Source organism: Gouania willdenowi, chromosome 15 (assembly GCF_900634775.1).
Source record: "Gouania willdenowi chromosome 15, fGouWil2.1, whole genome shotgun sequence".
Taxonomy (NCBI): domain Eukaryota; kingdom Metazoa; phylum Chordata; class Actinopteri; order Blenniiformes; family Gobiesocidae; genus Gouania; species Gouania willdenowi.
The window spans coordinates 31,536,347-31,556,779 of record NC_041058.1 but is presented as its reverse complement, the minus strand read 5'-3'; the positions used below and the strand labels follow the sequence as shown (position 1 = coordinate 31,556,779).

The 20,433-nt window shown below is 39.5% G+C and overlaps 1 protein-coding gene across 1 annotated transcript in view; it reads right to left on the bottom strand.

Moving 5' to 3' along the window:
- b3gat2 (beta-1,3-glucuronyltransferase 2 (glucuronosyltransferase S)) overlaps positions 1-20,433 on the bottom strand; it is a 72,624-nt gene that overhangs the window by 35,097 nt on the left and 17,094 nt on the right. Inside the window, exon 2 of the mRNA XM_028469594.1 lies at positions 1,678-1,822. Within this exon, the coding sequence (XP_028325395.1) occupies positions 1,678-1,822 (145 nt within the window). The remainder of the gene's footprint in view (positions 1-1,677; positions 1,823-20,433) is intronic.

Below are 20,433 nucleotides of genomic sequence, written 5' to 3'. Positions count from 1 at the left end.
AATTAAATCTCTATTTTCTTCCAGAATAGTGTTTTTGTTGGTTTAGTTATCTGACCAGGGATTTAAAACTTAAGGTTAGCCACAGGTGCGGGAAAGTTGATGGTCTGTAGATGTTGCAGGAGGTGAAGTAGGAAGATGCTGAGTCATTGCACAATGTGATTTATTTTAGGTTAACAAATTGTTATATTTTGATTTTATTTATCATTAATAATTAAAAGCCTCTGTAAAAATATATATATATTTCAATATTTTTTTTAAAGCTATAGGGAGCCATTGCAAAAGAGTCAAAGGGCCACATTAGGCCCCAGAATCACAGGTTGCGTGACCCAAGTATTGTGATACATATCGTATTGCAACACCCTTGCCAATACTCACCCCTTACCAGGACACACCTGAGCCCACACCACCCGACACCTTCAAAGAGCAATTGTTTCCAGTGCAAACAAGCACACACCATTGTGGGCACAGCTCAGTTCATCCATGCTATGAGGGTTAGTTAATTGTTCAGTCTGTTCCCAACACTGCTGTGTGTCAGAATGAATATATCCTGAGTTGACCCAGGCCGACGAGCACCAAAACTTTCAGATTGCAAACTGAATGTATGCTCATACTTATGGTATAGGTCTAAATATGAACATATTTGAATTCATGGACCTAATGGCTGACCAAAGGAACACACCTTTAACACTGAAGGCTTGTGTATTTATGATAATGTGGTAAGGCTGGGCAAAAAATTGATTTAATCAATTAATCGAATTTGTAGATAAAAACGATTTTTATTTTGCTGTTTACCCTTTGAGTAGGCTATATGTGTGCCACAGGCATGTTCAATTTTTTATTCGCACTATACTGAGATGCTAAGGGAAGAGTTTTTTTTTTTTTAATTGTAATGTTGTATGTTATAGAATCTGTAGTTATGTGATTTATTAATCAGAAATCAAATGCAGTCATTTTTAAGTGCATTGAGAAAAAAAATTGAAAATCAAATCGAAACTCAAATTTTTCTTTAAAAAATCTGAGATTTTTTTTTTTAGCAAAATCGCCCAACCCAACAATGTGGATCTATATCTCTGATATGTGAGGACTTTAAAGGTATGAGATGAATCTGGCTTCAACCACTGGCTCCGTCGTTTCCCCACGTCTCCAAAATGTTAATTCGCACAGGTCAACAGTTAACGTACGGGTGCGCACATTCTCACTCTACGTATATTTTTATAAATCACAAACTTTGCGTGGAAAGTGTCGTGTGCATCTTTTGGGCCCCGTTTTGTGCATGTGCCACTGTTATGAATGAGGCCAAGATATTACTTCTGTCATCTGTGGTAATGAAAAAGACAAAAGGACACATGGATAAAACTTTCAGAGTAGTAAAGGTTGGTTTGCATTGTAGACTGTAGGTTTATACAAGAACAACCAGGAAAAGAATTGACAAACTGAATGTTCTTATTGCAATGATTAAAGAAAATCATTGGTTTAAAATAATTCTTTAGAATGTTCAACAACTTCTTTAAAATCTTAATTTCTAGACTCAATCCATTGATTGGGAAACTCAATGTTTTCCTCTCAGATTTAGCATGTTTGGATCCAAATATTAATGCAAAAAAAGGATTACCGTGTCTCGTTTGTTTAGTGTGCAAAGCGTTTAAGTTCGACACTAGTCTCCAAACTGGTTCTTACCTGCCATATCGATGGCAAATGGTCGGCCCGCTCTCCAGCCAGTGTACCAGCCTACAACTTTCCCTTTAGACACCAGGGGACGCTCATATGTTCTCCCACCTGCAAATCCAACAGGCCACACTGACACAGCTCGTGTGTCACGCATCTGAAAAGAGTGAAGTAGAAAACTGGATTAGTTCGGATGGATCTAATTGCATTTTATTTAGTCACTGCCTGCTTTCTGATTACAATCTGCATGAGTTTTTAATCACGGCGGACAAAACTTGTGCAAAAAAATTTTACTCTGCACATCCGAGGAGTACTAACAGCTGATAACTGAATAGGTCTGATATACACTGATATATTATTGATAGGATTTCTCACATACGACAAAGAAAAAAAGCTAATCTATCTATTTGTAAAAGACAGAAAGGTCATGTGCATGCGTGCGTGCGTGTGTGTGTGCCACTGGTGAGTCTTTTGCAGACAAAATTCCCATTGTTTAAACCATATAACTGTCTGTGTAACTGCTCAATAACGCGCTGTTTCACTAGAGTCGGCATTGAACTCAACCCGTTCAATCCTCCATCTGGAAAACTGCAGATTTTCTGTGGTGCCGTGCATGGAAGCTGAGCTCTGACCACTTGGTTCGAAGGTAAAAAATTATTTTTGTTTTAAAAAAAAAAAAGACAGCCGAATTGTAGATAATACTCTAATTTACTTACTCACTCATATAGTTTGGAGCTTTACGTTTTGTTTTGCGCAGTTTTGTTGTTTTTCTGATTGGCGCTACAATGTCTATGGAGTTTGGTTATTAGCGTCTCAAATATTTCACAGAACACACACACGGTATTTATTTATTTATTTATAATAAAAAATATACAAAATGAGTAAAATAAAACACAAATATGCACAAAAAGACAACGGAAAGAATAAAAAATACACGACTCCAAAAAACTTACATTACAGAAAAATACAACAAAAAATATGAAAATGACTCAAATACACAAAACTAAATATTTATACAAAAAAATACACAAAATACAACAGAAATGCAAAAAACTATGCTAAGCAAAGATACAAAATGATTCCAGAATCACACTACAAATGCAACAAAAAACCAATAATTATACAAAAAACTAAACATTTATACAGGAAGTACACAATACGACAACAGAAATGCACAAAAATATACAAAAAGACTTCAAAAACACACAAAATGATTGCAAAAAACATTTTTTACAGAAAAATACACCAAACCACAACAAAAACATGAAAATGACTCAAAATACACTAAAATGACAACAAAAATGCACAAAACTACACTAAATAAACCCCAAAAACAAACTAAAATACACAAATAACTCCAGAATCACACTACAATGACAACAAACAACAATAATTATTAAAAAAAATGCATAAATATACAACAGATACAAAAATACACGACTCCAAAAAACATACATTACAAAAAAAAACAGCAAACATTTATCAACAAAAAGACAACAGAAAGATACGCAAATACACATGACTCCAAAAAACATACGATAGAGAAAAATACACCACACAAAAAAATATAAAAGTGATGAAGTCATGCACATGTCCCATAGAATTAAACCAGGAAAATTGCACCCACATTTTGCACCCTCAAATATACCCCTTATGCTCCCACATGAATGCATACTTCCGACGGGCACTGTACATTACAGAAAAATACACCAAACAAAAAAATATATAAAAATGAGTTAAAAAAAACAACACATTTATCATGCACATGTCCCATAGAATTAAATCAGGAAAATTGCACCCATATTTTGCACCCGCAAATATATCCCTTATGCTGCCACATGAATGCATACTTCCGACGGGCACTGTACTAGTCTATACTATAATGCAAGAAAGGTCTGTGTGCGTACGTGCGTGTGTGTGTGGAGTGAATTTCTCCCTGGCGCGGTGTCTGTTCAACCTGAAACTTTGTCAATGGCTTCCAAATACCCCAAGTGTGTGCATCCGTTATTTTGGAGTAATTTGGTAATTTCAAAAAGTTTATTTAAATTTTATTTCACCCAGACGGCACATTCATGTTCATCCTGAAGTGAAATCTTATCAGCTTTTGACCTCAGTGTGATGGGGCACTAGAGCACCATCTATATGTATTTCACTGCACAGCTCCACTCCGGTGTGTGCCAATCACAGTGGCAACCTAGAGTTACGTGTGCGGCCAGAGCCAAACGGTGCTGCGCACATACCCAAGCAGACACATGAGTGAGAGAGAGGAAGATAGTTTAAGGTTAGTTTTGAGCTCCTATGGACTTCTCTTTTGAGGAAACATACTTTTTGACTGTTCCTTATTTTGTGATTACGTTTCAAAACGTTTCACTTCATTTTATTTTGAAATCACAGCCGAATAAACGTGGGTTACACCGGACGGAGACCGGAGAAGGGGGAGGGCCGTCTGAGCAGCCACACTCACATTGATATACTAGCAAAGCTCTCAAGTGTCACACATTGGGCATGAGACACATGCATTTCAACCTGATGTGAGTCACTGAGTACGTGCATGTGTGCGGCTGAAGCGCATCCGTGAGCCTACAAAGGAGTAGCGAGTCACACGCACGCATGCACGCACACACACACACACGATATTTATAATAAAAAATATACTAAATGAGTAAAATAAAACAAAAAACTAAAACAGAAAGATACACAAATACACATAATGACTCCAAAAAACATACATTACAGAAAATACACCAAACAAAAAAACATAAAAATGAGTAAAAAAAAACAAACACATTTATCATGCGCGTGTCCCGTAGAATTAAACCAGGGAAATCGCACACGTTATTTTACTTTGCACCCACAAATAAACCCCTTTATAACACTACAGAGTTACACCTCTTTGTACATCCAACCTTCAAACACATACTCATTTGGCCATAATTGACAACTCTACTTAAGCTCCTCCCACTATATGGATACGTACTTCCAACGAGCACTGTACTAGTTTATATTGATATAGCACATTTTTAAAAGCTTTTTTTGACAAAAAATAATAGTTTTAAGAGTCACTACTAGGGGTGAGAATCACATGATACCTCACGTTACAATACGCAATACATGGTTCATGATACCATATTGTTACAGTTCTACGATTATCTATATATTGCAAGAAAATCACACAACCATACATTGGAATATTTGTTTCAAATATAAATATTTACTGCATTTAGTGTTGATTCCACAGAACTTAACACAGACAATAGGAAGAGGTAATTCTAAGTTGGTCACAAGTAAAGTTGTAGCAGGTGCAGGCGAGTATCACAAGCAGGTGGGTGTCCAGAGAATTGGGAGTAGACATTTTATCTTTTTGGGCTGGGCATACCTTGTACAATAGTTTGGTTGGTGCAAGAACTTTGGACCAGTTATCAGTGGCACCACAGACCAACCCCTGCAATTGTGATTTCTGAACTTTTATGTGGTATCAACAAAATCTGGATGTGTGGGTGTTGAGTCATAGTTATATATGCTAAAATGCAACAGGTCTTCATGGATAACAATTGGTAGTATAGAGAAGTAACCTCAACAACATATTTCATATTGAATTGGCTTTTTGAGAAAAAATATTGAGACATGACTTGTAGTACCGTATTTTCCGCACTATTGAACGCACCATTATATTGGCCGCATTCCAATAATTTAGCAATTTTCTAAGAAAAAAAGCCGCTCCGTGACATAGGTTGCACTCTATTGGCTGATGACAGTGCCCTTTAAATGACTGAGCCAATCACAAAGGGCAAGTAGGCAGGCTGCTATACTCCTGTTAATGGAGTTTTCTGTGTATTTTCTCGTATTCAGATCAGTTTCAATGGATGAGCCACATAAAGTCTCCTCCTCACTGCCTCGCGTCTACATATCAGTCCACTTACGGCGTTTTATGGTCACTTTTCAATGAAAGCAGACTGATATACCGCTCCTTCTGCTCCCGTGCACCATCGCCTCAGCATTATTATTATTGTTTATTTCTATCATTAACCGGCTGATTTGTACTTTATCGCGAGTATTTCAGCGCTCTCTCACTCTCTCCGTGTGTACGTGATGTAAGCTGTCAGCCTCTGTCCTGTGTGTGATCACTCCTGATAAACGTAACGCAATGATTTGACAACTTTATGCTGTTTATTATCAACTACTATTAAAAACTTACATTTTAAACCTAAGTGCACTTTTTATTTGCTCTTCTCACCATAAATGCATACCAGCCAGCAGCACTCCCCAACTTACATTTATTACCGGTGTCACAGTCTGAGTTTCCCTCGTGACTGCTACGTACTGAGTTGTACCCATGCTGGATTATACTGATTTAAAAAAAATAAAGTTACATTAGGTTAACTGTTATTTACTGCAATGTATATCATAATCATGTTTTTTTGGGAAAATAAATTATTTCTTTTCGTAAGGAGTTTTATTATAATCATGTTTTTTCCAATATGTGTTTTATTTCTATCCAACCAGAATACAAGTAATAATAACTGCATTGAATAAATTATAAAACATTTTTTTTAATAAAAACTCAATACATGTAATAATAAAAAACTGCATAGAATACATTATAAAACATGTTTCTCCTGCCTCGTATATTGAGCAGTTGTACATTTTTCCCCAAGAAAAGGAGCCATTCAGCACTCATCAAATAACATTAGCTTTGATCCTTAGCTTTGAAATTACATTTTTAATCTCAGCACGGCGGAAGTAGAAAAAAGCTAAGCGGAAGTAGCATAAGTTCATTTTATGGTAGTGCGCATGCTCATAATCGATCTCAGCACAAGGTAAACTCAGACCGTGACACCGGTATTTTATTTTTATTCAAACAATCAGCAACCTTATTTTTTTTAATATAAATATATGAATAAAAACACATTTTTAATGGCTGTATGACTTCTGCTGTCACTCGCACCCACGCTATTTCTCTCCACGATCGAACGCTGTCCTGCATACTGACCATGACACCCACGTCCCGAGTTACTAAAGTTCTTTGACTTTCCCCACATTATCTGAATGTTTCTGAAAGTTCAGTTCACTGTGATGTTCAGTGGCTGTTACAGTTAATTCATTCTGCTGTAGTGGTGACTGTCAGTAATATTCTGCCTCCCGACACCGGCTCACACGTGTGACTGACGGAAAAATCCATACAGAGAGCGGACTGCCACATTGGCCTCAACTTTAAAGGAAAAAAATAGCGTCCTATACGCCGCAAGCTGAACTCAAGAAGTCACAGTGAAATGAAACATTTGAATGTCAGTGTGCAATGTGTGATTAGTCATCTTTTTTTTTTTCCTTTGTCTGCACATGCTGTCGAAGGTTAACACTACAAGAAGTGCAATCTTTTAACAGCAATGCTTATTTTATTATTGCAATTAAATAAATTTATTTATTTCATTGCATAATTGTGACCATCACCAGCCCTCCCTAGGGAAGGGTAAGAAATACTTTATTAAAGGGAGGGTGTAAAAAAAAGAGGGCAGTGTTACACCAAGGTGAGGGGGTGGTGGGGGGTGGGGAAGTTAACAGGGAAGAGGGATACAAGATAGGAAATGGAATGGGTGGGGAGTAGTCGATAGGTTTCAAGTGATGCGATGTGAAATTGTGGTTGTGTATATTGTGCTTATTGTTGTGTTATCAAGCCAGTTTGGTGACCAGTGTGCGGCTTAGGAATAATGGTGGTGGCTGTGAACAGAGGAAGAGGTGAGTGGAAATTCCATAAAACAGGTATTTGGGAACAACGTGTCTATGGTTGAGCCCAGTCTGAGTGTTATCCCACAGCCCAAGGCCAGTGCATCCATGACAAATGTATTTCCAAGAACCGCCACTGCAAAACCCACGAGCCGCCCCCAGGCCCGAAGAAGCAGTCAGGCCAGCTGCAAGAGCGGGCAATCTAGGGGTCCCCGGCGACCACCCCACGGCCAAGCAGCCCCCCGAACGCCCCCAAGATCCCAAGCCGAGAGGCAGCCATCGCCCCCCCATACACACCCGAGAAAGCCCCAAGGAGCCAAGGACCCAGCGCACCACGCCACCGATCCAAACCCAAACCCCCAGACCCCACACCCCACACCCCCGCGCCCAACCCCCCGAGGGGAGGGCCCAGAGAGCTCCCTGCCCGAGACCCCAGCGGAGGAGCCGAAGCCCACGCCCAGCAGACGACCAGAGCCACGCCGAACGAGCAGCCGGCGGGCACCCGCCGGTGAGCCCAGAGCCAGCAGGGACCCGACCCCAGGCCAGAGGGACCCGGAACCCCATCCCCCGGTGCCCCAGGGGGCAACCCCCGCCGCACGCCGGCGCAGAGCGACGCCCCCCCGCCGCCAAGGAGAGCGGCCGAGCAGGGGGGAGGCCCGTGCCCGCACCAGGACCAGCACAGGCCCACCCGTGCCACGATACAACACCCTCCACCGGAAGGCGGCCCCGGCCCCCCCGACGCCAGCGCACCCCGGACGACAGCGGGCCCCAGGCCACCAGCCCCGCCCCGCCCAAGGCTGCGCAGCGCCGCCACGAGCCGCGGCCGGTCCCCGGGCAGATGACAGGAGAGCACGCCCCCGGACATCCAGACCACGGATCCACCGCCGGGACACCCCCGCCCCGGAATGGCGCCCACGGCGCCCGGTGGGCCCAGCCAGCAGACCAGCCAATCCCGACGCGGATCCACCAGGTCAAGAGCCACGCGCCGCGCCCCCGCACACCCACCCAACACGACCCCCGGGGAGGCCCCATAGCACCCCCCACCCCACACCCCTAGCCGTACTGGCCACACCCCGGCAAAAAAAAAAAAAAAAAAAAAAAAAAAGCCCCGGAGGGGGGCCCCGCCCGGCCCGTCACGCAAGCGACATCCCTGGCGAAGGTGCGCCCCAGGGAGCCAAGCCGAGGACCAGCAAGGGCCGACGGAGCAACCCACAGCCACACCCCGCCACCCAGCGACCCAGGAGGCAATCGCCGATTAGTCATCTTTAATTTCATCAGAATCATCATTGAGTGCACCATGCACAGATTCTGTAGCTAACTGAATGTAACACTAAATGAAACTGCGGTGCAGCCAATAACCTTCCATTTTCCCATTGAATGAATTTGCTCATGGAAGCAGTGGGACAAGAAATGAGACCCCAGAAAGAGACGGTGAGATAAAGGAGTGAAGATGTAGGCTGGGGGCTGGAGGAGGGGGTGCATGGTCTGACCATTGTGTAGCTCTTCTCATTCAGACAGCGACGTTCATTGTTTCCTAAAACAGCTTCTGTGAGACCAAACCAAATCACTGCATTACTGCACCCAGACGTCCCACTACGCTTTAACAGCCACAGGAAACAAAGGGTAAATAAAACACATTATATGGGGATGCAACCAACAGCTCAGGCAAAAACAAAAACATTTACTGAAGAATGATTCATGATGAATGGAGGATTATAAACATGTTTCTTTCTTTCAGTTCACCCTCTGGGACACTCTGGAACAATGTAGGACACTCTGGAACAATTTATTTTATTTATTTATTCAGTTTATTTCCAACATGGTTACATTCACTTTTTTCTTTTTTTTGTTTTCTTTTTGTACATGCCGAAAAAGGAGACGAGAGAAGCAGTTTGCTTATCTAAGCAATGTAGGACAATTTGGGACTCTCTGGGACAATTTAGGACACTCTGGAAAAATTTGGGACCCTCTGGGACAAAATTCTTCATGCATTTCTCAACAGTATGTTGTGGTATAAGAGACATTTTAAAGCTTTTTCTGCAACTACACCAAACTTGCCATATTTTAACCTATTTTCATTACTTTTTCTTACCATATTTTTGCTCCTTTTATTGCCTTTTTATGACATTACACCCATTTCTGCCACTTCTCCATCACATTTGAATTCCTTTTCTGCACATTATTTTAACTTTTAAGACCTTTTTGGCACTTATAACCCATTTCCACCACTTTTCCACCTAATGTCACATATGTTGATCCATTTCACTTTTAACCTCATTTCAACATATTTCATGCATATTTTTGCCAATTTAACCACATTCACGATTTGTCATGCCCATTATTTGCCAATTGTTCCTACAAATTGTTCCAATATTGACACTTTGAACCCTTTTTACCACTTTTTCTGTCTGTTTTTGGCCACTGTAATTTTCAACTTTTAATCAATTTCTGTGCTATTGAAAATCCCATTTCACAACCTTTTACATCATTTTGGTCACTTTTAACCCATTTTATTCCTGATTAAAACATGGATTTACATCTTTAAGATACTATGGCACAAATAATACTAAACTTCATGGATAACAGTGGATAATATTCAGATAAATAAATAAATAAATGTGGTTATCACAGATTCAGAGAACAATGGACCATCATTTTGCTGACTTTATGGATGTACCCCAAAAATCTCTCCCCTTTATTCCCCCTTATAGATGGTCCTGTCTCCACATGACTGTTCTTCAATGTTCATGTCTGTGTTCAACCACCTTCAGCTACAGCGTTTTGAGCACGCCGCGGTGCGCTCCGGTTGAACGACTGTGACGTCATGAGACAGAGCAGTTCTCACGATATTTATATAATCGTGCGAGAACGTGGTTAAATGTATGTGTTCTCAACGCAACAATAAACAGGTCAGTGTTCCTAACAAAGGAGAACAAGAAGGTTGGACTCCGGATTTGTCATAGACACATTTTTTATCAACAGCCAACAGAGAAGAGATAAAACTGCATCAGTAAAACATGAACTAAATCAAAGTTGCTGCAGTTTACAGTACAGTTACAGTATGAGAGGAATCAATATAGTGGATGTGAATTTGTTTTTACACATTATGATGTTTTGGTGATGTATTTACTTGAAATATAATCTGAAGTGTTTTATTTTGAAAAGTAACCTGATATTTTATTGCGGAGTACGTGCTTAATTTCCTGTTTAGCTTCATTTGCTCTGTGCTGATGATGCGTTGTTCTCTGGTGTCCACCAGAAATAGAAGCCCTGCATATATCTGGTGGAGGGCACCGGACTACCGCATCTGGGAAGGAGCTGACACGCACCTCAGCGGACCTGGTGGAAATTAACACAGACTAAAGTGGAAACCAATCAGCTCTGGTGACGCGGCGGTGACGTGACCCCCAGTTTCCACTGGATGCGGCTCCTACATGTGCATTATATACAGTATAAATGTGTAGATTTAACCAACTGTTAGAGAAACAATTGTGTTAAATACAAAGCAAACGACATGCAAACAGAAAAACAAAGGTAGAAATAGTGTATTTAAATAGTGTATTTAAATTAGTGAGTTGTTAAAGTGCGGAGGTGCAGCGGAGGTGCAGCGAAGGGTCTTCTTCTGCACAGACCTAATGATGAGGGGTTCGAGTAAAACCCAATATTCCGAGGTATTTCCGAGGGTACAAATATGCATATAAACACATATTACTGGTATATTAACCCATATAAACCAAAAAATATGGGACATTTTACTGCTGCAAATGTGTAACATATTACTGGTATTTTGAGAACAGGACACGTTTTTTGGTTTATATGGGTTAATATACCAGTAATATGTATTTAAATCCTCGGAAAAACCCAGACCTGATGATGAGCTGCTACACTCCGTTACTGTCGGCTGAGCAAAGAGAAGTCCTGACGGTCACGTTGTCCTCTGCCTCCATGAGTTCTCTGTGGTGTCGTTCATATATCCTCAGGTAACGCCCACTCTGACCTTTTCATCAGCCAACGAGCACTTCTGGAATGCAGATGTTTATGTGCCATAAAGCGTCGCCCGGTACCAACGTCATCACATTTTGCGCGTGGGTCGAGTTGTGTGGCCAACCGTGCCAGTCTGGCACGCTGTTTGGACCACCTGTTTCAGCAGGACCATCGGGCCGTTAACCCCCCTGTGGTGCAGTTCACACCTACGCAGGCCAGACAATGGTCCCCCATGGTTTCACACATGCACAGAGCTGGCTAGGAACGGCCTTGGTTGCCAGTGTGAGTACACCCTTAATGGCCAAATAAGGAACGATTCCGTATTTTAAAGGACGGGTGGCAACCCTAGCTGCAGCACATGCATCATCCTCACAGCTCTGGTCTGTCAATCTCTTATTTTTCTCACAGTTTGCCTGCCACTCATTTACAGCCTGAACTGAACTACATTAAATGAAAAAAGTCTAACATGTAGCTTTAGCAAATGCAGCAAACGGCTGGATGTCAAAACTTCTGCAAAATCTCACTTAATCTCAACGTATGCTTGTTTCAGTGCATTTCTGCTCTGTATAAATATAAAATCAGTATATTCATATTTAGTCTTTCTGGTCAGCTGCGTCGTCAATAAATGCACAGTGAAAAAGTAACACAGTACCGTGACTGACAGACAGGGGCAGTGTTCAGCACTAAGGACACCAGCAGCGAGCATGCTTGTCTTTCTTCACTTTAATCTCTAAACAAAACCCTTTTTGCTGAGGGCTTTCATGCACTGCTCTCTGCAGCTGTGTGTGTGAGCAGTAACAATACTGAACTTTAGCACAGGAACACACGGCTTGCCCACTGAGTCCATAAACAACTACAGACGTTACCTTTGATTAGTGTTGCATATGATGGAAAGTATAGTACCAATGATTTTGAACATGGACAATAGATACTAATCATTTATTACAGAAAGTAATATGTTCTCGAATCTCAGTAAGATTCCATTTCAAATTTACAGTATTAATGTATCCGTATTATTTTACTAAAATTTCCATTTGATGAAATTTTTATTAAACGTGTTCATTTGAAATGTTACATTTGTTGTAGGGCTGCTCAATGAATCAAAGTTTGATTACGATTTAAATTATTTCACTCAACAAATAATTTTTTGTTTAATTTGTATTCAATTCACTTTAATAAGAATGATTGCATATTGTTCATTGCACTTTTTATTCAAAAGATGAAATATGAAAGATCATAAAAAACTTTTTTTTATTGTGTTTATTTGATCAACTCACTAAGAATGTCTATATATTATTAACATAGGCTACAAACTTTCTTTTTTTTTTTTAGATTTTGGTTGGTGGTGTGTCTTGGGATTTTGGCTCAAAGTAGGTTGAAAAACACTGGATTAAAGCAAAATCAAAAGCTCATAAAACAATATTTTTTAAAAAAAATGAAGGTTAAAATTGAAATGTATTTAGTGCAAGAACATACAAGCTATTCAAGATAATCTTCTTAAAAAAAAGTAAAAGTACAAGGAAATAACTTTTCCACATTTACAAATATAAAATGATATAAAGAAGAAAATGAATTTATCATTCCCTGGTTGTGCGTTATCTTACATCCAAAATAATGAATTAAAATGATGGTGTAAAGACGTCCTGGGCTACCAGCAGCAGACAATGCCATGCTTTACAAAAGCTGTCATTGAATAACCAATATGTGCATCTTCACCAGAGAGACAATACTGCGCTGAGATAACAAATAACTCATCTTTGGTGCAGATGAGAAATCATTTCAGATTCAGCTGGGTGCACGACAACAACAAACAAGTCCTGACAAATGACCAGCAGCAGTCAGTGAAGGCAGGCTATTCACCAGTAAACAAAAGAGGCAAAGACATCAGAGTGGTGGTGAGATGAATCACGTTTCATCTGATCGGCCTGGACACTGCGCTGCGGTCGGGTCCAGTAATCAACTCTGGCTTCCCCTGTCTGCAATTAAGTGTGAATAGCGTGTACACACAAAGGCAGCCATAATGATGAGGTATATGAAATTCATTATGAATGTTATCACTTCTTGTCTCCTTGCCCTGGAGAAAGAGCTGTCATGAGGCAAAGCAGGACCAGTGCTGGCGTGTCTGGGTGTGATTTTAATCCAGCGTATTTTTATCAGCATGGTATTAGTATGCAGAGAAAAAAGGAATGAATAAAATTACAGAGGCTGAGGACCAGTGATGGAACTGATGCAATGGTGCAAAGTGTGCGCAGGGTGAATGCTTCATGGGTTTTATGAGTGAAAATAATGAGGAGATGAAAGTGCATATGCATATGAAGACAGTTCATCAGCCTATATATAGTCAGTGAGCGTCACCCACATAAAACAGTGTATAGGAATCCTTTTCTACGATCAGCTAATGTATGGGTTCTGCTTTAGCTTAGGGACTGAAAACAAGTAAATGAAGAAAAAACATTTAAATATCTATCAAAATGAGATATTGCTGCAGTTAGAACCCAAGGTAATAAATATTTTCCATTAAATTAGCTACTGTTTAATTTAAAGCCAAAAGGTCCATCTTAGGAACTCAAAGTTTTCTTTCTCAAACTTAACATTGAGCCGAAAAGTGCAAAAAAAACAAAACAAGAACTACTAAAGTAATTGCATTAATTGCATTTTATTTTAGTGTGAATAAATCATTTAAAATATTTTTAGGCAAGAAGCTGCAATACGTTATGTATTTCCACTACATCAAGCCTCTACTGACAAGAAACTACAGCAGACCTGGATGGCACACAGCACATATCCAAAAAATAATTGTTCCCCAAAGGCATCACACTACAAAAATAATAATACTATAGGAGCCTCAGAAGCTGCAGGAAACAGCCATTTAATAAGGACATCATGTGTTAATCCTTTTATGACCAGCCAGGTGTTAATCTCTGGCAGTTGGGTTGAGTTCATGCTAAGATTTGAAGTTGAATGACTTGAAACCTTTTAAAATCCCAGATGTACCAAAGTAGATAAGAAGTGAAGATGCTTACAAATCTCACAGATCTGATAAGGTCCTAAATAAGTTATTCTCTTGGTATAAAGATCTAGATCTGGGTTCATAAGTAAAATAGTAGGATCAGGATGTCAAACCAGTGGAGGTCAATGAACTTGTGGCTTTGGACATGGAATAATGTTTGTTTTCAAAACTCAGCTGCCAGTAAGTTTTTAATCAGGTATGAACCCAGCAGATATGACTGAGAGGGAGATTTGTAATCATGTTTTTGTTGATTCAATGTTTTTACTGCGTATTACCTCCGCCAAGCTTCTGCGCTTGGAACGGAAGTTGCATGTGTGTACTACCACTAACGCTAGCGAGAAACGAGTGCTGGAGGACACTCCAGTGTCGCTAAAGCCTCCTGCTTGGGAACACATTGGCTTCCAGGTGAAATACTGCAATAGACCAGTGGATAAAACGAAGGCGGTGTGCCGACATTGTTCAGCTGAGTTCGGGTATGTTTCCGGGAACACGACGAACATGCTAAATCACTTGAAACCGCACCACCCGAGTGCGAATATCACTGCAACAAGAAAGGAAACGTCCTCAGTGCAAACGCAGCTGAATTCAGATCTGGCCCAAGCTATAACAACTGCCATCGAAGTCTTTATAGCAGCAGATAAAAGCTTATTTTGAAAATATTCTATGTATTTTTTGTTTGAGAATATTATTATTACCAGGCAGCACTTTACGACAGTATAGTATTTATTTATTTTTTAACTTTATTTTCATATTCTGTATGTTAAATACATTGTTGGTTTACTAAAGTTTTGAATGAACAAGCACATTTATGTTTTGCATTTGTAACTACCAGCACATCTGCATTTACTGCAGACGATGTGGACAAGTACATTTTTCTGGCCAAAAATATGAAGGTCTAAACCAAGGGCTACATGCTGGAGCTGTGCTGTACTTTTTGTTGGTTAAAAACTGTTAACAAGCTGTAAGCTTATTTCTAAAATTGTTTAATGTATTTTTTGTTTGAGAATATTATTACCAGGAAGCACTTTATAAAAGTACTGTATTTTTTTAAACTTTATTTTCATATTCTGTATAATGTTAAATACATTGTTGGTTTCCTAAAGTTTCACATACACCACAAGCAAATTTATGTTTTGCATTTTGTTCCATACTGTACCAAGAATGAACCAAACCGTGACCTCAAAACCAAGGTATGTACCGGACCGTGATTTTTGTGTATCGTTACACCCCTACATGTTACCGTGACCGGAGCGTGTTAGCTGAGCTTGAGCTGCTTGGTGGAGATCTGTGCTCTCCGTGTGCATTTCTAGTTGTAGATGTTTTTACTGCTTATTTTAATATTCTCATTAATTTTTAAGCTTTTTGATCATGTAAAGCAGTGTTTCTCAAATGGGGGTTTGTGTACCCTGAGGGATACACGATAGCACTACAGGGGGTACTTAATAGAAAGTGGAAAATTCATGGTAAATGGACTTGATTTATATAGCGCTTTATGCCTACACTGAAGTAGTCTCAAAGCGCTTTACAATATCAGCTCATTCAACCATTCACACTCCACTGGGACTGAGCCGCCATGCAAGACACTAGTCAACCACTGGTAGCAGATTATGGTTCAGTGTCTTTCCCAAGGACACTTCAACACATAGACCGGTATAAACTGGGATTGAACCCCAACCTCTTGCTTAGAAGATGACCCCCACTACCACCTGATCCATGGTCTCCCCTAATTAAAAAATAAATCTTCAGAAGCCACTGAATCAGTGTTTTTCAACCTTGGTCGCCTGGAGAAAATATGACATTTCATGGTTATATAATCTACACTGAAGTGTAGCTACTTAGACAGGGCCGTAGTCCAGGTAAGGGTTCTCAGACACAGCACTAAGATGTTCTTTTATTTATGTTTTCATCTCTTGTGCATCAGAGCAGTGTTCTTAGTCATCAGCTTCTTCTCTAGCCTCTTCCTGGGGAAATGTAACAGCTGTGATTAATCAGCAAAAGTCCCTCTCTGACCCACATTCATCTCTGATCCTCTCTACCCCGCCAACCAACCACACACCACCACAAACAACTCATATTTTACCTTCTAGATTGCACTGCCAGTTAAAACATTTACAAATAAGTCGTAACCCCTATTTTGCTCACGTTTTTTTTTGTTACTTTAAAACTTTTTAACCGCAGATTCAAAAAAAATTTTTTTTTCAAATAAACTGGTTAATTTAATGTTTAAATCCTGACAACAAATACAATTTAAAGCTACTGAAACAGAGGTGCCCACACTTTTGTCGCTTCCAAGCTACTTCTGAACAACCTCAAACAACTCAACTACTGTATATCACGAAGCATTTGAAACATTGAGTGTTTCCCATCACACATTTTAAACTATAACTGATAAAAGAGCCTCTGCTTTAGTGAAACTTGAAATGATCACATGTAGAAATGATAGTCAGGTATTTATCGAATAGTAGATATTACTGAGACAAACACTTGATTTAGAAAAACACAGAGTGAGGAAATAAGCAGGTGGGTAAAGAGTGACACCCTCTTTGCATCTTTACCAATCTTCGACACCCTCATCTTCCTCTCTCCCTCATCCTCTTCCTCACACATCAACCGACTCGACCACAGACAGCTTCTCTCACAGAGGTTTGTCTCCTTTCTGCTTCACTTGCCTGACACTGCAACCCCAACCCACCACTTCGCCCACCGCATTGTGTAATTATCATAATTGCTCACATGGGTTGGAGGAAATTGAATTTCACTCAGGTTTCTTTAACACACCACTTTCTGTTTGCGCTCAAACCTTCATATCACCTCCCCACAGGCCCCCACCTAGACAATAAAGGATAGAGTTAGCTTTTTTGGAGTAAACATTCAGTTAGTTCAAACTATCTAACAAAGAAAGTAATTCCTTCAGTGAAATAAAAAAACTAAACCTGTTCTAATTATAATTAGACATGTTTAATACAAGCTTTTTGCCGATATCCAATGCGCTAATATTGTCCAACACTAAATTTCCAATATTACTGAAACAAATATATACTGTACATAGACATCCTCCCCAACCTAATTTTAGGTCGCATTAGATAGAAATGACCAGTTAATCTAATGTGATGCCCCGCTGGATGTATTTAGTTATTCAACTTCAGTAATGGAAAAGTGCCATATTGATATTTAATATGTTGTTTCAAACAACAGCCTCACTAGTTTACCCACACCAGTAACTAGTTGTAAGAACTCCACAACAAACCAGAAGTATTTAATGACGATTATTGTGAAACTGTAACAATACAGAATAAATACCTTCTCAATATTGTGCAACAAACGTACCCCTTTGTTATATAGTATGTGTACATGTGGTGCAGATCAATTAAGATAGCTAGCATGTTAGCATTAGCTTAGCGGTTAGCCCATCAGCTAGTTAAACATATACAGTACGTTAAGCCTGAATGATATATTGTTTTTTGATTGAAAATGCGATTTCAGACAACACAATCATGTGATCACCAAAACTTGTGTTTTTTGCAGCACTCCTCACTGCCCCGAGATCTGTTGAGAACTATTTTACACATTCGGGAAGTCGGGCTTACGTCACACATCACTTTAGCAGTAGTAAATAAAAGGGCGCCTCCTGTTTATCTGATGACAAAAACGTCTGTATTTCAATACATTACTGATTTATATCCCGGCATGGCATACAACTATCAAGAAACACTACCAGAAGAGGCCAGAGGACGATATAAGGCTAAGGGATATCTGAGCGTCCATACAAAGTCCCAGCAAACACCAGATGAACAATCCAAAACATTGGCTTAATTTCACCAACCCAGATTTTTACAATTACCTAATACATTTGAGCAGAGCTGCCAAGCGTCACCCTTTGAGTGTGACAGTCGTGCAATTTAACCCATTCTCACACCACACGCCACACTTCACGTTTCTCACACATCTCACGCTTGTATTTCCCCATTCAATAGACTGTATTTATCTTTTTCATGATAATGAACTTTGGTCCTCATGGCTTGCCATAGCTTAAGTAACTCTGATTGACTGACCGAGGTAACCAATCCATGTCTCCTTGTGCCTAAATCTAACCAACCACGGCAAACATTATGAAATAACAAACCAATCAGAAGCAACGAAAGGAGGATCCTGACGAGCAGTCTCTAACTTTATTGTCACACAACACGCGCCGAGGTGTTGACATGCTTTCTAAAACTAGAAGACAGACAACGTCTGAGATGGTATGTAACTACCCAATTGTTCACTGTTTATATTGCTGTTACTCCGTGAGATTCCAAGTTAATATGTACCATTTTAAGGATGTTATAAGTCTATCATTGTGTGTGTGTGTGTGTGTTATAGTGTTAATTTACTCGTCTAAAAAACTAACACTGCATGTGTTTTTCTTCTCTAACTAACTTTCTCTTTAGCAGAGCTGCTGCTGTGGCATTCTTAAAGAGACAGTGTCCTGAATGTGATTTACTTTAAAAACTACTTTCAACAACTCACAGCTGCCCTGAAAAAAGCAACACTACATAATTTAATCACATTTCAGCCTTAATGAAGGAAAAGTAAAAAATTACACAAAATGTTGTTATTGTGCTGTTAGTGATTAATAAAAGGGTCTTTGTGGCTCCACTGACTTTGACCCATTATTGTTTTTCTTGTAAAACTATTGAAAAAAAATAAATGGTTTATATCGCCTATTTCAATTTTGAGGATAAATATAGAGATATGAGTATTGGTCCATATCACCCAGGCCTAATGTAACCAAAGCAGTAACATTTTATCTTGTAAAGGATATTATTGTCCAAACTATGTGAAATGAGGGGTTCAAACACTGCTTAAAGTAGGATTTTATTAACATGAGTTGTACCTAAAAAGCAAATGGAAATCACTAGAATGATGTGCTGCCTTGTTTTGTAGCAAGTGTTGCTAATGCTAATGCTACACTACTTTAGTTAAAGTAAAAAAAACTACGTGTAACTATAAGAACATATCAGCCCTTTTGTTTAATGTTAATTGTACTTGGAACCAGTTTGATAAATTACTTACATACAATTTAAAAAAATATTTGAAAAATACCTTGTTTTAAATGATCTTTTATTCCATTTTTCCATTTAGGGCAATGATTTTAAGTAGGTGTATTGGTTTGTCTTATTGGTAATAACCTTAAAATAGTCTAAATGATTTGAATGAAAAAAAATTGTGAGATGATCGTGATTTTACAAAGAATAAATCATGATGTGATTTTTTTTCCCCCTATCGCCCACTCCTACGTGTGTGTCTGTGCTAGACATTAACTTAAATTAATTCAAACTCTTATTCAGCTACTACCAGTGTTATGAGCACTGCTAGTAGCTGAATTGCACTTGTAGGTTATATCAGCATAAATACGTAGTAAATGAAACAAATGCCTTGTCTAATCTAATGTTCATTTGAACTGTTCTTAGTTTGTATGTACTGTATGATCATATAACTCCCATTCTATACTCCCTCCACTGGCTCCCAGTCCCTTTTCGTATTCAATACAAAACTATCCTTCTCACCCATAAATGTATCAGTGGCCATGGTCCATCATACCTACAAGAACTCATCACTCTCCAAAGCTCCACCTGCACCCTTAGATCATCCGGCGGCCGGCTCCTCCAGGTCCTCTCCACTAAGCTCTGAACCATGGGGGATAGAGCCTTTTGTTCAGTTGCACCCTGGCTCTGGAATAGCCTCCCTGTGGAGCTCAGAGGAGTGCAGAGTCTGGACTCATTTAAAGCTGAACTAAAGGAAAAGCTAGTGTTAAGTGTTAAATCTTGTGTAGTTTTATTGTGTTTTTAAATGTAGCACTTTGAGATTCCTTGGAAAGAAAAGGGCATTATAAATTAAATGTATTATTATTATTATTATTATTATTATTACCTTTATTTTGATTGTAGTTTTGAATCAGCAGAAGAGAGATATGAACTAATCACCGGTAAAAAGCCCAGTAAAACTCTGGAAAACACTCACCAGGAATAAAAAAGTTGCTCCCTGGTAAAGATAGTAGCTCTAACAACAGG